Genomic DNA, 22599 nt, shown 5'->3' on the forward strand with positions numbered 1-22599 from the left:
CCCACTAGCCGAACCAGTCGATTAACCGACTAACTGGCCAGTCGGCTAATCGACGCTTAATAGCCGACTGTACTTGCATCTGCTCACGTTCGTTTAGTGAACGGATGAAGGCAGTCAACAAACAGCCATTCGGCTATTCGACTAGAGCGTTTTAGCCCAGAAGACGACTATGCATATGGTTTATCATATATAATTTAAGGATTGAGATTTTTTATTTGTTTTTCATATACAATTTTACAATTTAAATTATGTATTTATGTTTCACGAAGTGGGTTAGTATGGAAATCTTAAATAAAAAATTATCCGATTCTTAAAATAGGCAAGGCAAAGTACAAAAGAATATTGTGTCTTTTGTTCAGTGCTTTTTTACTCAAGATAATTAGAAATAACATTACAATTTTTAGAAACATCATCGAAAAAACATTTCAAAAAGTAATTTTCAAGTAATGTTCTAAAAAAAGGTTGGTATTTAATACCACAAAGAGAAATTTTCAACAAAAAAGTTTATTTGCAACCAAGAAAGATAATTTTTATTTCTAAAAAATAGATGAACCCGGTATTACAATTTTTTTAACCAAACAGAGGTATTTTTTCAAACCAAAAACAACACTTTTCAACGAGAGCGTTCGATTTATTCAAGAAACTAGTCGAAGTTTCTACCAAAATATTAGAATTTTTTTAAAATAAATGAACTTTTAACCAAAATAGATTAATTCTCAAGGAAAAATATAATAGTTGATTTTATTTCAACCAAAAAAAGAGACTTTTTTACAAAGAGATACATTTTGAAACAAAGAGCCGAATTTTGAACCAATGAAGAAAAAATTTTTTTACTACATTATAGAATTGGCAAGCTAAAAATATCAATCTTCTAAAAGACAGTTGCGCTTTTGACCCGAAAATATGAATTTAAAAAAAAAATTTTAACCAAGTAGTTGAACTTTCTACCAAATTGAATGAGATTTTAATAAAATAGCCAAATTTTCAACTAAAATATGATAATCGATGTTATTTCAACCCACAAATATTTTAATTTGTAATTAATCAATCAATGTACAATTGTGACAAAGTAAATTAAATAATTAACTACACGGAGAAACTCTGGCACGGCGGTTAGTGTTAAAATAAATTTTGTTTTCATAGTACTAGCCACAGTTGCCAAGAGACTGCCCGCTTGTGAATTCACACGAGCCGTTCGTGCTAATGGCAACAGCAGCGGGAGCTCGATAAGTGTTGCGCTTGGCACGGCCCGTTATTGGGGTTGGCAACAATCTCTCGTGTTAATTTTCAATAGCGAGTGATGTCAAATAGCTTTAATGTTTAGTGACAACCGCGCTTTTCGCTTGACTCGTTCGCCGCAATATACCAACTGTGCCATGAGCAGCATCAGCTGATCGAGATGAATGAACCTGCATATGCACATCGTAATTGTTTATAAATCAGAGTATATAATTTTTTATCACATTTAACCTTAAAAATCTGTTTACTTTTTTTATGGTTAAAACAATGATAATATTTATGCGCTGATAATACATTTGATAAATGTAAAGAATTATGAGACATTCTACCTTCGCCCATAAAGAAAAAAATTTTTTTAAGTTCGAACCCCATCTTACCTAACCTTCATGTACTTTTATGACTTTTAATTTTATATTCCCACTAGTAAAAAGTCCAATTTGGTATTGCGGCGAATGGTCGAGCGCCAAGCGCGATTGTCACTTAACGTTAGAGCTATTTGACACCACGCGCTTTTGAATATTGACACGAGAGATTATTGTCAATCCCAAGAACTGGCCGGTCTAAGCGCAACACTTACCGAGCTCGCGCTGCTGTTGCCATTAGCACGAGCGGCTCGTGAGAATTATCGAGCGGTCAGTGCGTTGACAACTGTGGCTCTTGCCATTCTAACAAATTTTATTTTGACACTAACTGCTCGTGTCAAAAGCAGTGGCAGGTCTTGCCGCGGTCGCTCCGTGTAGCTTCAAAAACTGCTGTTTCCGCTAAAAACGGGATAATTATAATTAAGAAAACTATACACAATACGGGATAAAACTATTAATTTTATACTGAAAATTCTGTATAGTTCAAAATCGAACGTAGCCGTATGTCAGTTCTTCCATTTTTGGAGAAGAGATCTGCTTCTCAACGGCAGCAGTGACAACTGCGAGTTGTTCAGATAAAATGTAAATGTCACCGCAAAATATTAATATTGCCTCAATGTTCAATTGTTCATAAAAGACAGTCATATCTTAGGCCTATTGAGCAACATTGAAAAAAATTGTTTAGCTGTCCCAGCTAACCGTTTAGCTGGATTTCCGTCCTCCAAAGAATATAGCTGTGTCACCTAGATTTTTAGCTGTTCAAGCTAAATTTGCCATCTAGAAATTACCTGGCAAATTTTACTAGATTATTTCTAGATGGCAAATTGAGTTGAAAACGAATAAAAATCTAGGTGAAATAGCTGTATTTTCTTGGAAGACGAAATCCAGCTGAACGGTTAGCTGGGACAGTTAAACTATTTTCATCAGTTAATAGTCAGTATAAAATTAACAATTTTATCACGTATTTTTTGTAGTTTTCTTAATTATAATTATCCTATTTTCAGCAGAAATAGTTTTTTTGAAGCTACTTTATTGTTTAATTCATTTTTTACAATTGCACACTTTGTTGTAATGAATGAACAAAAATAAAACAAAAGATTAAAAAAAAAACTTTTCCTGTGATGTTTCTAAAGATTGTAATTTTATTTCTAATTATATTGAATAAAAAAGCACTGAAAAAAGACACAATATTATTTTGTCTTTTTCCTTGCCTAGTTTAAGAATCGGATAAATATTTATTTAAGATTTCCATACTAACACACTTCGTGTAACATAACTACATAATATAAATTGTATAAGTCTTCGCATTTTTAATAGGAACTCTTTTTATTATTTTTCACTCAGAAAATGGAAAACATAAAAAATCTAAATCCTTTAAATTATATGATGAACCAGATGCATAGTCGTCCACTGGGCTGAAACGCTCTAGTCGAATAGCAGACTGGTCGTTTCTTGGTTGCCTTCATCCGTCCACTGTACGAACGTGAGCAGGTGCAATATACCGTCGGCTAATCAACTGGTGCGGCTAGTGGGCTACGACATGTATATATATATATATATTATATTTCATGTATGTGGGTTAAAGTACTATCCAGTGAAAATACTATTCATCAAACCACCAAATGTTGTACATGCGGTTCAAAACGATCTAACGCGCAGAGAAACCGACCATGGGGCGGCAAAGAGTTTCGATCACCCTAGAGTTCGGAGTGCTGAAAATAATTTAGATGGAAACATAACGACGAACCGGCGCACAGTGGGAGGTAATGCACTTTCTTCGTTCAAAAATGTCCAAAGCCTTCAATTTTGGTCCGATTTTTAATTTAAAAAAAATTAAAGTTCATTAAATTCTGAAGAGCTTGAAGCTTTGAACTTTTGTCTCTTCTACTTGTTTATTAATTATTTGTTCACTGAAATTATGGAAAAACTGAAATTTTGTACATAACAATTTTTTACGCTTTAATAACTGATTAGGTAAACTTTATATTGTCTTAAATGAATGTTTAAGGACTCATAAAATACAAATAATTTGCTCATAAGTCCATTTATTTTTTATAAACAAATTTCATGAACAAATTAGCAAGTACTCTTATTATCGGTAAAAAAAATTCTGGTTACTAAAAGTGCTTTATATTAATGTAGGAGTGATATATAATTAAAAGAATAAATTAAAAGTTTATAATAACCATTGTTATAAACAATTCTTACGGAAAAATATTAAAATTTCAGATTTTTTCAAATTATAATTTCCTTCATTCGCCAGAACGACTTCAGGTATTTCTTAAAATAATAAATATTTAATAATATTTGATGAAATATAACAATTTTAATTTTTGTAAACAAATTCAAAATTTTGGCCCTTTCGCATAGATTTTTTTTGTTTTTGCACTGAAAATGTTTTTAGCTATTGGATGAATGACTGCGAGTCACAAAAATATTAGAAAAGTTAACAATAACAATTGTTATAAATAATAATTGTTATAATTAATTCTCGTGATAAAATATTCAAATTTCAGGTTTTATCAAATTTGATAAAACCTTAAATTTGAATATTTTATCACGAGAATTTTCAAATTTCAGGTTTTATCAAATTTGATAAAACCTGAAATTTGAATATTTTATCACGAGAATTATTTATAACAATTATTATTTATAACAATTGTTATTGTTAACTTTTCTAATATTTTTGTGACTCGCAGTCATTCATCCAATAGCTAAAAACATTTTCAGTGCAAAAACAAAAAAAATCTATGCGAAAGGGCCAAAATTTTGAATTTGTTTACAAAAATTAAAATTGTTATATTTTATCAAATATTATTAAATATTTATTATTTTAAGAAATACCTGAAGTCGTTCTGGCGATTGAAGGAAATTATAATTTGAAAAAATCTGAAATTTTAATATTTTGCCATAAGAATTGTTTATAACAATGGTTATTATATACTTTTAAATTGGGCTTGTAATTATATATAATTCCTATATCAATATGAAGCACTTTTAGTAAGCAGAAATTTTTTTTTACCGATAATAAGATTAGTTGCTAATTTGTTCATAAAATTGGTTTATAACAAGTAAATGGACTAATGAGCAAACTATTTGTATTCTATGAGTCCCTAAACACTCATTTAAGACAATATAAAGTTTAACTAATCAGTTATTAAAGCGTAAAAAAATTTTATGTGAAAAATTTCAGTTTTTCCGTACTTTGAGTGAAAAAATTATTAATAAACAAGTAGAAGAGACAAATGTTCAGAGCGTCACGCTGTTCAGAATTTTATGAACTTTAATTTAAAAAAATTAAAAATCGGACCAAAATTGAAGGCTCTGGACATTATTAAACGAAAAAAGTGCATTTCCTCCCACTGTGCGGCGCAATGCCTACATTGAGTGGACGAATCAGCTGAAGGATAACTTGCTAGACTGCTACGATGTCAGCATTATCCCTGTTCAAGGAGGCTTTATGACGCGCATGCACACTCTTAGTTGCCAGAAACACCCAGAGCTTCAGCACATTTCGCATCACTCATTGTGAAATCAAAGTGTCTACCTCTTGAAAACTGGACATGTGCCAACCGCGGAAAGCAGGTACTTCCTGAGAGATGATAACGATTTCAGGTTAAGGAGGAGCATTGACATGTAGATTCCTCCACTGACGAGTGATCAAAAGACCAAGAGACGCTTGCATAAACTGAAGAAGAAGAAGATTTGATGGGTAAGACAGAATGCGTCCCTTGTTTGTTGTGTGATTGACTACATAACATCTGGTGGACCGTTCACGGAAAGGGTTCGAAAGTTCGCCTAAGAACTGAGGAGTTTCAATCACAAACTGAATAAGTCAAAGCTGCTGACAATCAAGTAGCATATTGTTGACAAAATACGGGTGTTATCTGAAGCAAGAGGAGAATACAGAAGAGGGAGAGTAGGATCAGGGAAAATCAACAGTTTCTTGCTGACTCTTGGCGCTTCTTCAGTGTTCATGAGGTTGAGACTTTTTGGAGAGAGGTATACAAAATCCCGAGAACACTGGAGTTGAAAGAAGATACTGATAATGTCATCTGCTTTAAGGAGTTTTGCGACAACTTTATAATATTTGAGAATGAATGTCCATCAATCACTGCCGACGAGGTGCAAAAAGCACTTAGGAGCACGCATATTCGCATCATATTTAAAGACGGAAACGTCCATTCCGCAGTGGCTAGTGTAAGAACGCACTATACTCCTACTGAAAAAAGGCAACTTGTCCAACCCAGATAATTACAGGCCAATAACTTGTTTGAACACACTTTATAAGATCTTTACAGCTCTCCTAAACAACAGAATTGTTTGAAGTATTAAGACTATATGGAAAGAGATTTACGAACAATGTGGCTCGATAAAAGGTGTAGCAGGCTGCCGAGAGAATTTGCTAATTGACAGGTCCGTCTACAAAGAAGCATTAGCCCATCAGATCGTTCTGCGTATGTAACCCTGAGCTTTTGGATTTAAGTGTTATAAGACATTTTGACACTAGAGTGACTTATATATAATTGGGCGTACTTCAAATCCGCATTCAGGACATAACATCCATGAAGGAGTTTCTCTGAAGAAGATGTAAGCTTCTTTTTCTAAAGATTTCGTCTCAAATCTGTTGGCGTTGAAGAAGGTATCTGCGACCAACATGCTTGCCGTCTCGGTTCTACTCTACTCGTTTGGGGTGTTTCAATGGACGAAGAAGGATCTTACAGCCCTTGATATCATCACACGTAAGATCCTGCAAATGCATAGGAGCTTGAATATCAATTCGTCTGTTCCGCGATTATACATCTCACACCGTCAAGGGGTACGCGGACTTCTGAATCTCTTATGTCCTCATGATTGAATTGTTTGAAGAGCAGATAACATCGTTGCAAATGGCAGAGATCGTCCCCTAAAAATGGGCAGGACGTTTAGATTATTGGCAAAGGAGCGTTCCTTTACAAAGTCGCGGAGTAGGCGGCCGAGAACCTTGGCTTGAATTTTAACATCTGGAGCAAGGAAAGTGCATTACTTCATCTAGATGCTTCACTTCGAAAAGCCGAAGTAAAGAAAGCTGAGGTGGACAAATTCCATCAACAGCTATCTGACAAAAGTGCATGGAAACTTTTACAGAAATTCGGAAAAACAGTGCTTGTGAAAGGAGCAAATTTTTGCTTTTCTTATATCAGCAGGTCTTATTTGCGGTACAAAGGATTTCGTTTTCACATGCCAGGACGGTGTCATTTCCACCTTAGTATATCGTGGCCGCATTTCATGTCAATAAGATTCCAGTGATTGGTGCACAGCGTGTAATGCACACGCTGAGTACCTACAACACATACTATCTGGGTGTTCCATTCATGTGAGAACGACGTATCTGCACAGACATAATGCGGCCCTAAGAGTGCTTTATTACCATTTTTGTCTCGCTTACTGTGTCGGACACGACATTGCTCTGTCGAACACGCGAGGCCTGACATCGTTCTCCAAGACTTCCAGGAACGAACTATCTACGTGATCGAATTCTCGGCTCCGGCCGTCTACAGCATCACTGTTAAGGAGAGGGAAAAGGAGGAGAGGTATTAAAAGAGAGCTGCAACGACTGTACCCAATATTTTCGATTGAAGTAATTGTCCTTGTGATCGGTGCTCTCGCAGGTGCGAAACCATCACTGGTTCGAAATCTTAAAGGCATACCCGCTTGCCAAAAATATACTAAGACACTCGCGAGATGGATGCAGAAAGCTGTAATCCTTGAGTCCCTTCGGGTCTTCAAGACACGACGGTTTCGCCGGCCGTTCCTTGTAATCTCACCGTGCCCTGTGGCCACCTATCTGACATTCATGAGACGCGGCCAAGGGTGTGATTTACTGTGGCTCTGTTGGGAGCCGGTGTCATTTTTAGATGACAGTTTTTCCCAGTGCGACTCAACGGTGGTCAAGAAATCGTACTCTATGACTTTTACCGGCTCCAAACAATTTTTTCCCCACCGGGCACCGAATGAGAGTTTTTTCCTTTTAAATAATTTTCAGATAATTTGAAATTTTTTAAATAAAAATGGTTGTATTTATTATTTCTCAACATGTAATTTGTCTTTGGAATATAATATTAGATTGTAGAGTTTTTTGTATCTAAACATGGATTTGTCTACTTAATATCTCATAGCAAACTTCGGTATCTGAGAAGGAAAACATTAGATTATCTGCATTATTTTGTAATCCTATCTATAGTGATAATCTTGGGTCTATATCTTTTTATCTTTCAAGTAAGTTTTCCTAACTACACACTAGCAAAACGCTAAAATTTGAAGTATACCTATCTTTTGTTCTTAGATTTAAAAATTGCTCGCACAAATGGAGGCCATATCATTCAAAACATAACTTAATGAAAGACTGAATTGCTAATTGTAAGTTAATTTTCAGAAAGCAATGAATAGTATCTATCAATTGTATGTTGAACTGAAATGCATGAGAAATTAAGAAAATAAACATATGATTTTTTCGAATTTGAGTACGACTAAATCGACTTCTTTTTAAGTTCCCCATGAAACGAAAACTGATTGACCTCGTTTTAATCGTAATTTGAGGTCTTGCACATTGTGTACTTTGTAGGCGAATTGCAAGTTGCAAACGATAAGCAAACGCGACCGATGAATTGCAATAGTACAATGTTTTTGTAATCAGTTTTGAAAAGCAAGCCATCAGTTAACAGGAGTCACGCACTATATTTTTCAGAACAAAAGCATAAATGGCGTGTTTTCATGCCTGCATTGCGAAGACAAAATCGCGTTTTGAGTTGGCAAAGGCACGCACGATAGTTTTCATTATAAAATCATGAATGATGTAAAGGCGTTTAAAACTATATTTCTGTTTAAAATTACTCTCATAGCAAGCTACACTTTTCACTAAAAACTTCGATTCACCAATCCGCTATAAATTTCTCTTTCTTTGTCAACCACGGTCTCTCATGCGTTATGAAAATACAGAGAGACGCACAAATCAAGCTCTTTTTCGAACTCTAATGTCAAACCGTGGATACTGAACCCTCATTTGTAACTTATCCAATGCACCGCCGGACATCGCTCGTAACGCGCACTTTTTCGATTAGTTATTTAGGTATGAAAATTCGCCATTTTTATGATTGCGTTCTGTAAAAGACATTATTTTACGTTTCATAAAAATATTTCGTTGCTGATTGAAAAAGTGTGGTGAATTATAATCATACTATTCAGAATAGAAAAATACGATTAAGTAGAATTAAACAAATATAATTTTTAAACAAATAATATGATGTATTTGTTTAAAGTAATAAATTAAACAATCATTAAATTAACCGTACCGATAGAAATCTCAGAGTATATGCTAAAGATCCTCAAGGCTCTCAGGTAGATGTGTTAAAAGGTCCAGGTAGCTCGTTTAAATTGTCTGGAAGCTTTAAAATGTCCTTTCTGAAACTGAAATAAAAATACGATCATAAATACCAATCAGATAGGTTGAAATTAAAATAAGAATTCGATCATAAATAATAGGCAGAGAGGCTATTTCAATAGAGTAGCCGACACTCAAGGGTCATTTGTTATGCTTTCAGATAAAAATTTAGAAATAGATTTTTTAAATTTCGATGTTAACAGCTTAAAACATAATAATTCAGAATCTACGGGTTTCAATTATTTCAGATACGTAACTTTTGTTAATTGTTTAAAATTTGAATTATATTTTATCAGTGTTCGATTCCTCCGGCTTTTTAACTACAATAATAAAGATTTTGTCTTCAAAATCTGGTGAATGATAGCGAACATGCTAACGGTGCGCACAAAAATGGCGAAATCCATGATACACTCAAAACTTACCAGCAGTCAATGATAATTCGGTTTTGAGCCTATAAAAATGCACTCCGAATATTTCCCCGTCGCCGAAAGGGGTTCCATAGTTGTGGGATATGCTGTTGCTGTCTAATTTTTTTGAAATAAATCGGGTAAAAGCTAAAAATTGAGAGTAAAGTGGTTTAGAAAAATATACGAATGGAGACCAAAGCTCCTCTTGGAATTTTAAATTAGAATAAAAATGCGATTTGTGTTCTTTATATTGTAATTGTTTCTTGACATGTCTTACTTGGCTTCGGAATAGGAAAAGTGTGAAAAGTGATAGAAGGATGCCGCCGTGAACTCGCTGATAATAATTGATAATAATTTTTCAAGTTAAAAATGTATTATTAATTGATTTATTTACATATATAGTTGTGTTGTAACGTGCAACACAAAAATGGAAATAGCGCATTACGTAGAATCGTATTAAAAAGGTAAGTATTATGCAGCCTATTCCCGCTTTACAGAGCACTAATATTAATCGCATAAATTTCTTATTGAAAATATCAATATCTGCAGATTTTTGCAGAGATTAATTTTTGTATTATTACTAATATTATTTAATTAATTAAATTAGATAATTAAATAAATTTAATTAAATAATGCATGAAATCAAATTAAATAATTCAATTAATTAAATTAAATGATTCAATTAATTTAATTTAATAATTGAATTAATTTAATCAAATAATTCAATTAAATCATTATTCTACGCAGAAGACGTCGAATTAAGTAACCATTTTGCTGGAAAGTTTTTTCAAACAATTAGCAAATAACTACATTACCGGCGCTTACTGTTTACAAACTATTTTCTACGCCCTGATTCGCAAAGATTCATCATTCTTAGATATCGGGACAGTGCACTCGGAGAGATTCAATGCAAAAAATTAATTGTTTTATTATTACTACTATTATTTAATTAATTTAATTAAATAGTAAATTAAATTAATTGATTCAATTAATTTAATTAATTTAATTAAATAATAGTAGTAATAATACAACAATTAATTTTCTGAATTGAATCTCTCCGAGAGCACTGTCTCGATATCTAAGAATGTTGAATCTTCGCGAATCAGGGCGTAGAAAATAGTTTGTAAAAAGTAAGCGCCGGCAATATAGTAATTTGATAATTTTTTGACAATTTTTCCTGCGAAAATGGTTACTAAATTCGACTTCTTCTGTGCACAATAATTTCTATTCTATATCTCGATATTGAAACGACGAATGTTTTTCAATCTCTGCAAAAATCTGCAGATATTGTTATTTTCAATAAGAAATTTATGCGATTAATATTAGTGTTCTGTAAAACGAGAATAGGCTGTATAATACTTACCTTTTTGATACGATTCTACGTAATGCGTTGTTTTCATTTTTGGTTTTGCACGTTACAACACAACAATATATGTAAATAAATCAGTAAATAATACATTTTTAATTTGAAAAAATATTATCACTTATTAGCAGCGAGTTCACGGCGGCATCCTTCTATCACTTTTCACACTTTTCCTATTCCGAAGCCAAGTAAGACATTTCAAGAAACAATTACAATATAAAGAACACAAATCGGATTTTTATTCTAATTTAAAATTCACGCCAAGAGCAGCCTTACCGACAGTACACATGCTGGTAGTACGATCAAGTAACGTTGATCGATCAGCGCCAAACAACTGTCAGTCACTTTGGCCTCCATTCGTATGTTTTTATTAACCACTTTACTCTCATTGTTTAGCTTTTACCCGATTTATTTCAAAAAAATAGACAGCAACCGCATATCCCACAACTATGGAACCCCTTTTGGTGACGGGGAAATATTCGGAGTTCATTTTTATAGCCTCAAAACCGAATTATCATTGACTGCTGGTAGGTTTTGAGTGTATCATGGATTTCGCCATTTTTGGGCGCACCGTTCCAACAGCCTTAAGTCAAAAAATTTAATTTTTCTAAATTTGATATGTGTGCATTTTGAGGTTATCTGTGTTACTATTCTCGCCCACAATTATTTTGGAGTATTACCGGCATCATCGGTACGACAGAGAACGGAATGACAAAGAGTTGAAGAACAATCCTATCCTTGAAATAGTTTCTTGAAAGTTATGTATATTCAACGCAGACCACAATAGAGGTACATTGTCGTAGTTTTCCTGAGTCGACGGAGCAAGAGCCAAAATAAATAATTTTTTAACACCCGAATTTTTAAATTTCTTAGCCCCTTAAGCGGCATGCTGTGTTTGAAGCATGTGCAGTTTAGTAAATAAAATTCCTGTTTGTGTCTCTTTCTCAAAAAAATTAAAAATCTATTATAATATTTCTTATTGCACATGCATAGTTCTAAATACTTAAAAATTTTTAATTGCGAAATGATCAACGCATTTTATAACTTTTTCAACGACTTTTTCAATATTAGCTTGAAGGCTGGCAAAAGAGAATTCAATTTTGAAAAGAGCTATCGTTAAATAAAAAGTTTCAAAAACCTTAACGCTGAAGAATCCTCATTTGCGCTACAAAAACAGCCATATCAGCTTCAGTTTTCGATCAACACAAAAATGTATGGAAACTTTTTTAAATGCATATTTCACGCATAATAAAATAATTATGAATACAATTTTTAATGGAAGAAAGAAAAATCCAGATTTAAATTTAAAAAAGGGCTCGATCGATTTTTTTCCTTATTGGCTCACAATATCTAAGCAGCATCAGATAATTGAATCATGCAAAGATCTTTTGTTGAGTAAGAACTTTCAGTTATCTTAGGGACAAAAAAATTCCTATTTGTTCTACAAAAACCTCTATAGAGAACCCAGTTTTCATTTGACACTAAAGTGTCAAGTTCATTTGACACTAAACTCGTTCACAATTCCCCAGTACAATCCTCTTAGACCCGGGCGTAGCCAGTGAGTATAAAGTTTGTCTTACTTAAACTCAGTTAGACCCAGTTAAATGCCCATTTAGATTCTAAACGGCATTTTTTTGGGTTCCCATTCGGTTTCAAACCGATTTTATTTAACCGGGTTTAGATAGCCCTTTACTGAATAGTGCCAGATGCTGGCAGATTACTAGTTCCAAACGTCGTCACACTGACCAGTTACTAGTTCCACAAGTGGCCATTGAATAACACACACTGTATTCTCTAACTTTGAAACTTGACTTTAAAACGTCACTACTCGCTCAAAATTAAGAGAGACATTTTTTAAAAACATGTTGAGAAGCTTATTAAGTTATGCGTCAATTGACCCTTAGTAGAGATATTTTCGACCTTTTGGAGCGAATATACTTCATAAGAAGTTTAAAAAAAAAAAAAAATATCTCGAATTTTGTACCTTTATTTTAACCTGTGGCATGGCATAAGAAAGTTTTTGCAACAATCTCAAATCTATAGCGCATATTCTTTGAAGTTTTAGCTCTAATAGTATATTACATCACTCTTCGGGCTAGAGAGGTACTCAAGTGGAGTTCAATGTTCGCAAGGACGACCTGAAAAACCATGGTCTTGCAAACATTGATCGCACCGCAAAGACCTGTCTAACTCTACTTGTGATGTAATATACTATTATTCCAATTTTCTATCATGAGATGCTATTAAAATACTTAAAAAATGTGTATAACTATTTTTCGCGACATTTTATTTGATATTTTTTTAGGGAAAGCAATCACTACATCCGTTCCTTCAATCCGTTACCATGCCAGCGATGATGAACTGGAGGAGTTATACCCCAGTTCAGAGGACGACAAGCAGACTCCAGAATCAGAAAAGTCGTCTCCCAAAAGTAGCCCTTCCAAGTGCGTCAAAGATAAATTCGATGACTCAGAATCTTTTGAGAGTAGTTTGGAAAGACGATCAGCCAGTATGGATGAAAATTTATCCGAAGGAACTCCACCTTCGGATCCTTGGAAAATGCTTTCAGATATCAGGGGAAAAATTACAAAAACTTTTGAGGAGAAGCTTTCCGAGATTAAAAGCGAGAGGAAAAAGAAAAAAAAACGTCGAAGTAGAGATAATTCTAGCGTAAGTGATTCCGAAAATGTAGGGGACCTCACTCCTACGGAGGAAAGCACCTCTGAAAGGCAAGAGAGAGAATCCCTTTCTCCAATTTTACGCAGAAGGGCTAATTCTTCTAGATTCGTAGGTTTTTACGAAATTGAGACTGGACTCAAAACCAAAGATCTTGATGAAAAATGCGTGGAAAGCGGCATAGAAGCTGCTGAGCATTTTGAAGACTTTGAACACAGTGCCAACTCATCAAAACAAAAATCCAGAGTGGACTTTAGCATCTCGAGGATAGGAAGTGTTCTCAAGGAATTTTGTCTAAACTTCTTAAGAGCTGCAATTTCAGAACCAACAGATGCAGATCAGATCTTTACCCAGTTTCTAAATATTCTGTTTTACCATTTAATCGTGTCCCTTTTTGTTCTGTTGTGTTTGTATCTTGTACCGCTCTCTGAGCTTACGAAAGGTGTTTGCCTAGGACTTTTTGTCTCATTTATTTATAGAAAAGTATCTAGTTGGGTTAAAAAAATTTTGACAACACCGCCAAAAAAGAAAGCCCTTGCTGTACTTGAAATTCCCGCAGTTGAGGAATGCGCTATTTTGGAAAGATTTGAAGGCTGGCTAAACGAATTACCGTATAGTTATAGACCTGAAAATTATCACGTGGCAAGAACAAAGTCAGTGTTCTTCAGACTGGAAGGTCAAGTTCTACAAATCATGGAGACTAAAACGAAAATTCCTAAAAGAGCTATATGGGACGAACCAAATTACAAAGCGAAATTCACCAAAAAAAGGGTGTATTCCTTGGCTGGATCGACGGTGGAGTTACTTCCATCTGGTTTGATTAGAAGAAGGTGCGTTTAATTTCTGTATTTTTGCCAGTGTTATTGTTTCACCTCACGATGTTCTTGAGTAATTTAGATTCAAATTAATTTAATATATAGGTAGCTTAATAAAGTTGAATTAATTTTTTAGCATTATCATTCTTATAGCCAGAATTAGAATTTTAATTAGCGGTAAGTAAAACAAATATTACTTTCTTGCTATTTTCATTTTTCCAGAAAGATATTTCAACTGCCTTATTATACCAACTCAAATTGAAAATAAATTTGTTTAATGAAGGCCACAGATTTTAAACATTTAACCTGGGGAAATGCTTCAAAATCCAATAATTTTGTATTGAAACCGTTTCAAATGAAAAATTACAAAATATAACCTTCAAAATGTACATGTTCAAAATTGTAGTATTCGAGACTAAGTTAATTGATATTTAAGCGTTTAATTCGAATGGAACAATTTTCCAGAAGAATGCATTTAAAATCGAGTCGTTTTAACTTTGAAGTATTCAGAATTGCATAATAATTCCGAAATTCCAGCCTTCTACATTGAACAATTTATTATTAACCATTTTTACAGTTCAAAATTCAACAATTTAAAATAGAACAATATTGTATTGGAAACATTCTAAATTTGATCCTTTAACTCTCAGGTGATCAGATTGAGGCAATATTATCTTAAAAAATTTAACATTTAATGTATTTAAATTTTCAAGGCTTCAAATTAAGTTTGTGAGGTTTAAACTGGCATCATTGCATGTTACAAGTATAAAAAGTTGCATGCGAATGTGGAACCTACCCTAAATTAACCCTCTAATTTCAAAAAACTTCCTATAGAGATACTAATTTGAAAAGTCGATATGTTTTCGTTGACAACTGCAAAATTTGATGCCAAAGTATAAAAAAAAATCTGCCCGATTCGCGGGTATATCCTCATTTCGCGCTGCGCGCGCGGCTCGCGAGTTTGGGCGCGCCTGGGGCGCGCGACTTCTTTCTCGCGCTTTGCGCTTGATAATGTATTTACCTCGCGCTCCGCGCTTGGTCTTTGTATATTCCGCACACTTGTGCACACATTTTTTAAAACTAAAGGTTAAAGCATCGAGAATAGTAATATGGTTATAGTAAATTCTCTTTTGCTAATGCTTCTTCCGCTTTAAGGTTTAACACACATTCTCATCACGTATCTCGTGCTTTGCAGTCAAATTTGTCCCTTAAATTCTATCTCTTTTCTATAAAGGTATGTTATTACAATTCATAACAGGCATTGCTATCAAAACAGACGTAGTTTCATTGTCTCGTTTAAAAAATGCGAATAGGGTTGTTTCGCGATTTTAGATAAAATAATTTTTTAATACATAATTTTAATCTGAATCGAAGGTGCGTTATAATTTTTTTCTTTTGTGTCGTTCATCAGAAAAAAATGAATAAAAATCGAAGGCGGTAAAACACTTATTCAAATTGGTCTTACCAAGTTGTCACGTGATTCAGAGGTTCTCATAATTATCTATAAATGTGACTATGCCAAACTCATGATAAAGAGGTTAGGCCACGGTCTGCTAATAATTCAGACTATTTTTATTTGATAGCTTTATTTGTTAATGATTATGTGGCAAAAAAAATTATCCTTTTGTAATATTTTGTTAAACAGTCAGTATTATGTTAAAGGAAAACAGTAAGTGCAATTATTAACACATTTTAAAATCTTACATATTTACGAATTTTTCAGTAAACATGACTGCATTTAAGTACTTTTTTAATTAATTCTTTCTACATACCATAAATATATCTATTTTTGGCAGACTTTCTCTATTAGTTCTTACGAACCCCTCCTTTGACATTTTTTGAAACAATATTTTGCGATTTCTGTTTTCGATGTCCACATAACCAAAGAAAACATCAGCACAGAAAAAGATATTGGAAGAATCACTGACACGTGAGCTGTGTTTGGTGGAAAATCCGACCAATCGACATCGTGATAGAAAATTCACATTTCAACATTAAATTAAAAATAGTAAACAATATCTAAAAAATATTTTATGGGCGTTGTTATCATTAGAATTGTATGCACTATAAGATCCATTTATTGGAAAAATTATATCTGACTTTGGAAACAACCCTATTCCTTGAAGAAAATTTTGTTATCAAACATTTGATTGCAATTTCTGCCGGTTTTTCAAAAACTGAATTTGTTCATCTCCAATTATGTTTTTACTATTTAAACGTTACACATACGGTCTACACATCAGCCTTACCTCCCTAGCGGAAGAAACGGAAAGAGTTCGGAAAGAGGTTCCGTTCCGATCCTGTCCGAATTGTATGGGAACTTTGCTTCCGATTTCTTTCCAAAGTCCTCTCTTTCCGAAGGTTTCCGATGTGTTTCCGAACTTTCTCCGAAGTGTCCCACTGCATCTACTTCTTTCTGAACGTTTCCGATTTATTTCCGAATAAGGGTTACATGCACGACTGCATGCTCTGTGGTGCAAGAAACGCCTGGAGCTATCGCACTTTTCGCAGCAATGTCGGCGAAACCATGCCGAACTATTCCGAAAAAGGGGCTATGTAAGCGGAACACCTACTCTATCACAGCTAGAACAAGTCGGCAACAGAGAAAGAGAGACGACACGAAGACCAACCGCGAGCAGGCATCCAATAGAGGAAAAGCGATGTTTTATGACCCGGAGAAACATCACCAAGGTTTCTCTCAAACCTAATGATCGGGCTTTGGCCGATGCGAACCGTAAAAAAAACCAACGGTTGATCATAAGGCCAAAAGACGAATGCATCCACTTGCCATATAGATAGGCTGGGCAAGACAGTACGCGTTCCGCATTCAGTGTGTGATTGACTACATCACATCTGGCAGGAATTTTACCGCCAAGGTTCGAAAGTTCGCGCGCGAACTCCGGACTCGTTATCACACACTTAACAAGTCAAAGCTGCTGACCCTCAGGCAGCATATTGTTGAGAGAATACGGATACTATCTGACGCTGAGAGAAGTCTAGAGCGGAGGGAGAGGTGGGTCAGAGAAAATCAACAGTTTCTCTCTGACCCATCTCGACTCTTCCAAGACCCTCCAGTTACTGTCGACCACCCGCCCAAACCAGAGGAGGTCGAAGTATTTTGGAGAGAAGTCCACGAAGTGCAGCATACACTGGACGAAGACTCAGAAAATATAAATAGCTTCCCGGAGCTGTGTGATGCCCTCATAAAACCTGATGCAGAATGCCCACCCATCACTACTGAGGAGGTGAAAAAAGTATTGAGAGGGATGAAGAACTGTTCCGCACTGGGACTAGATTGTATCAAAACCTTCTGATGGAAGAAGTTTCCTTCAACCCATCAGCATTTGGCCCGTATTTTCACTTCATATTTAAAGTCGGAAGAGCCGATACCGGAGTGGTTGGTGGAAGTGCGCACAATACTCTTGCCGAAAATAGGCAACTTAGCTGACCCGAAGAATTACAAGCCAATCACTTTTCTGAACACACTGTATAAGATATTCACAGCTATCCTAAATGATAGGATTGTTCGGGCAATTGAACCTGTCTTCCCATAGACTTATCATCTGTCTTTTGGAAAGCTTAAAGGTTCATCTTCAAATCGTTAGGTGCATAGAGAGATTGATGCCGCTTTGGAAAACCAGATTTACTATCTTATCAGGAAAAAATCGTGTGACAACTAACAAGGTCACCTTTCAGAGAGGATTCTTTCAGGGCGACACCATGAGCTCACTCCTCTTTTGGCTTACATTATTGCCACTATCTCTAGAACTTCGCCATTCCGACGGGTACTTGTGCGGCAAACCTGCAGATGGAAAGTACAAGGTCACTCATGTATTTTACATAGACGATCTTAAGATGTATGTTAAAATCAAAGAGCAACTACATCTAGCACTAGGGATTGTCGAACGATATACCAAGGAAATTGGAATGGAATTTGGGTTAGCCAAATGCGCCAAGGTTTATTTGAAGCGAGGAAAACTTAAACGCATCCCTGAAGATCCTGAGCTCATTGATAGAAGCGCTATACGATCAGGATGTGACATCTATAAAGGATACTCTCCGAAGCAGATACAAACGTCTCATCCGGGAAATTCGGTTTTCCGAACTGTCGACGAGGAACAAAGTATCTGCAACGAACATGCTTGCCGTCCCGGTAGTACTCTATTCATTTGGAGTAGTTCCATGGACGAAGAACGAGCTCAGATCCCTTGATATCGGGACAAGAAAGGTTATGCACATGAACAAAAGCATGCATCTTAAGTCTTCTGTTCCGCGACTGTACATCTCCCGCCGTCAAGGGGGTCGCGGAATATTGAGTCTTGAATGTCTTCACAACATGATTATTCTGGGTACAGCACATAGAGTTCCAAATGGAAGAGAACCTCTTCTTAAAATGGCCAGGAATCACGAAGAAGTGGGCAAAGGAGCGTTTCTGTACAAGGCAGCGGAGGAGGCTGCTGAAACACTCGGACTTAACTTCAGTAGTTGGGGTGAGCAAAATGCATCAAATCTTATCTATCTCGAGTATTCACTCCTGAAAGCCCGGATTAAGAAAGCACAAGAGAAAAACTATCGTGAACAACTCCTCGATAAGAGGATGCACGGTATTTTCCATAGAAATATGGAGGATCAGTCAATGTCGCGTGAGCTAACGTTTGCTTTCCTTAAATCGCTCGGATTGCAGTCTGGTACGGAGGGTTTCATTTTGGCATGCCAAGACGGTGTCATTTCCACCTTAATATACCGTCGCCAAATTTTGAGCTAAGACATTCCCGATGATAGCTACAGGGCGTGCCATGCACATCCCGAGCACAATGCAGCACTAAGAGTGCTTAATTACCATCTCTGTCACTCTTACGACATTAACATTAATATCGCTCCTCTAAATGCTCCTAGGGAAATCGAGTCAAGTGTCGAGAATGGGAAGTGCCGCATATACTGGAACTTTATATTCTCGACAATTGTTTCTATTGCACGCTCGAGGTCAGACATGGTTCTTATTGACTTCGAGAAGCGAACCATGTTCGTTATCGAATTTTCGGAACCAGCTGACAAGAACATGATAGCCAAGAAGAATGAAAAGAAAGGGAGGTATAGAGACCTAAATTTATGAATTTTTGACAACTATTTTATTATTTTTCACATATATTTATGTTATTGTTATTATTTGTGTATTGTAAAAAATGTTCAATCTAGTTATTGAATATAATTGGTCGTAAGCTGGACTTGTAGAAGCATTATTTGGCTCCATTTCTATATTGACACTAAAAAACAAGAGTTACTCCAAAAATAACTGCTCAAAAGAATGTGGAACTGAAAACACTATGGAAAATAAAGTATATCCGAATATTTGTATGATTTTAAACAAAAATCTTGGGAAAATCACTATCAATGTCTCTTTGGTCGCCATTTTATTTCGTCGATTTTATTCGTATCGATTATGGTAGGTATTCGATTGCACTGAATTCGATTTTGAACCAAACATTAGTTGAAACAAAGCAATTAAATGTGGTTTTATGTTTGGGTTAGATCTACAAGAATCATTATTATCATTGGCAGAGGTTGACATGCACTAACGACATTTTTTCAAATATATGAGATTTAATTCCTTCGGTTCAGTCAAGTATTAGTGCAATCGAATGCTTACTATCGATTGGGGCTATCGATCGCAACACTGAAAGCGATTGAGTGAGTGAGTAAGCGACAATCTTAGATCAAAATGGCGCTGGGGACAAGTAGAGATGAGATCCTATCAGAGCTTTTCCAGAGATTCTTTATTAAAATCACAACAAATATCGGATATTCCTAATTTCCCATAGTGCTTTCAGTAAAAAAGGTCATTGTGTTCAGTTGCTTTTTCAATAAACCCTGTTTTTTATTGTGGACATGAAAATCGATAAAAGTGACGCTTCTTTTGGCTTTTCATCATTTAATCAAGCTCAGTGCAATTTATATTTCATAGTGTATTATTTTTACCATTCAAAGAAGGAATTTTATCAATGACTAATTGTAGTGATTACAAATGAGACTTGGGTAAATTGAATATTCGAAATTTGGAATATTTAAACGTGATAATGTGCAGCAATAATTTACGTGATGTACAAAAGTCAAAAAGCCTGTCTGAGTTATAGAATTTTCCTATTTCTAGGTGTTTAGGAATCATCTTTTCTGGATTTAACAGGAATGAATATGATTTTTGCAATTTAAAAGGCTTGGAAGATAAAAATAAACTGTTTTTACGAAAATATATATTTTTTTATTTGATTCGGAAAGAAATTGGAAAAATTCGGAAAGAATAAAGCGGGTAGACATTCGTAAATAAATCAGAAATATCCGGCGACATTCGGAAAGAAATAGGAAACACTCGACGACATTCGGAAATGATCAGAAAGATGTCGGAGAGTGGGACATTCGGAAAGAAATCGGAAAGGTTAATGGGATAGCTTGAAGTTCGGGAAGAAATCGGAAGCAAAGTTCCCATACAATTCGGAAAGTATCAGAAAGGAACCTCTTTCCGAACCCTTTCCGAAATCTCTCTGACGCGGTCTTTCCGAAACCTTTCCGTTTCTTCCGCTATGGCTTTTCTTAACTTTTAAATTATATCCCCAACCTCAGTGACTCACGAAACTTCGATTAATGAGGGGATGGGGCGATTAGTTTCAACCTAGAGTAATACCTGGTTAGTGTTTTATGCTGAGGTCACCAACCTTTAGCCATTTTTGATTTTCCATTATTTTTTTATGCTGTCAAAATTTGAATTTTCGATTTTTCAAGAAAATTCAAAAAGTTATTATAATCTTGCAGGGCATTCAAGGTCAAAGTTATTGTTACCTTTGCGTAACCCCCTTTGCCCCCTACAACTTTTCTTGGTAACATTTTGATGTATATAACCCCTATTTTGACATATATCACATTGTAGGTTAAAATAGTCTACGAAATGCAGTATTTAAACGAGTGTTCCAGAATTTTCCAAAACTTTTAGAGTTTTCCATACCTTCTTTTAAAGACAGAGGCTTCACACTATGAATAAATATCCTTTTTCTAATAATTAAACCTGATAAAAAGTCTAATGTACGTTAAGTTTTATCTCTAGCTTATTCTACGCATAGTCCCAGGATACTTGAAAATCTGGTACTTCTAGATCCCATAGCTCGGAAACTAATCATAGGATTTTGTAATGAACATCATTTTCTGAAAGTTTCATCCAATTTGACGGAGACATTTTTTCCATTGATTTTGTGTGGGGTCCTTTTTTATTATTCATCCTTTTATATCTTCCAAACTGGTTCAAATAAACTCCGACGTGAACAACGTAGTCAACAAACCAACATGTATTAATATAAACCACATGTGAGGACTATGGCCCACCTTTACAAGAAATATTAAGTCCCATTCATCCTCATAGAGTGTGTCCATTGGGACGAGTTCTAAAATGTGCCTTTAAACTCCTCTAACAAAATATCAAAACAAATTTTATTCTACACGGAGAAAAATTTCTAGAGATTGATTCACGGAAGCGCCTGATTTTAGAGCTACAATTGTTACGTGCTTTAAAGTTTTGTACTCTATGTTCTAAAAGCATAAAATTCGAGACCTAAAAGCAAAGGAGCGTGGCCTAATGCCTAAAACTTCGAGACCTATGCTTTAAAAGCAGGTTCTGAGATCTTAGTTCTCGCGCCAAAGCGTGATAAAATCAAGGAGCAGTGCCGAGTATCAATCTCTCGAAATTTGTCTCTGTGTATACAAAACAAATATTAAATCAACGCATCCATTTAATACGACTCTACGTCCTCACAGCGCTTTGTATGAAATTATATTGTGCCGAGCATGAATAGTGTTTAGAAATTTGTTTAATATTGTGAATTTTTTAAATGTCAACGTATTTAATGATTTTGCATTATTGATCAAAACTGAATAATTGATATTTTAGGAGGTGGAGTAAGAAGTACCCCATTTGCATAACTTGTAGCAAAGATGCTTTAACGGAATGTACCCTTCTGAAGAATTTTTCGGATGATGAAACTCGACAAACTGAGACTGAAAGCGAGAAAATTATCATGGAAGAAGAGGAAACTGATGATGATCTATCTCAATCAAAAGATATAAAAGATGTGTTCGAAGATAGTCGAGAAGAAATTGAAGACGTAAAGCATAAGATATTTGTCTTTGCTAGAACTGATCGACAAAAAGAGGACTGGTGGGCCATTATATTTTCATATTCTTACACCTAATTCTAGTATAATATTTTTATCAAAATGAACCACAATTTTCAGGGCCGATCAGTAGTTTTAAAATTGTAATGATTTTATTAAATATT

The 22599-nt window shown here is 35.0% G+C and overlaps 1 protein-coding gene across 1 annotated transcript in view; it reads left to right on the plus strand.

The window, feature by feature from the left end:
- Positions 1-22599, plus strand: part of LOC117170487 (testis-expressed protein 2) — a 37047-nt gene that overhangs the window by 5292 nt on the left and 9156 nt on the right. The window contains exons 2-3 of the mRNA XM_033357209.1: positions 13097-14297; positions 22213-22479. Coding sequence (XP_033213100.1) covers positions 13097-14297; positions 22213-22479 — 1468 coding nt within the window. The remainder of the gene's footprint in view (positions 1-13096; positions 14298-22212; positions 22480-22599) is intronic.

The sequence above is a fragment of the Belonocnema kinseyi genome, chromosome 4 (genome assembly GCF_010883055.1).
Source record: "Belonocnema kinseyi isolate 2016_QV_RU_SX_M_011 chromosome 4, B_treatae_v1, whole genome shotgun sequence".
Classification (NCBI taxonomy): domain Eukaryota; kingdom Metazoa; phylum Arthropoda; class Insecta; order Hymenoptera; family Cynipidae; genus Belonocnema; species Belonocnema kinseyi.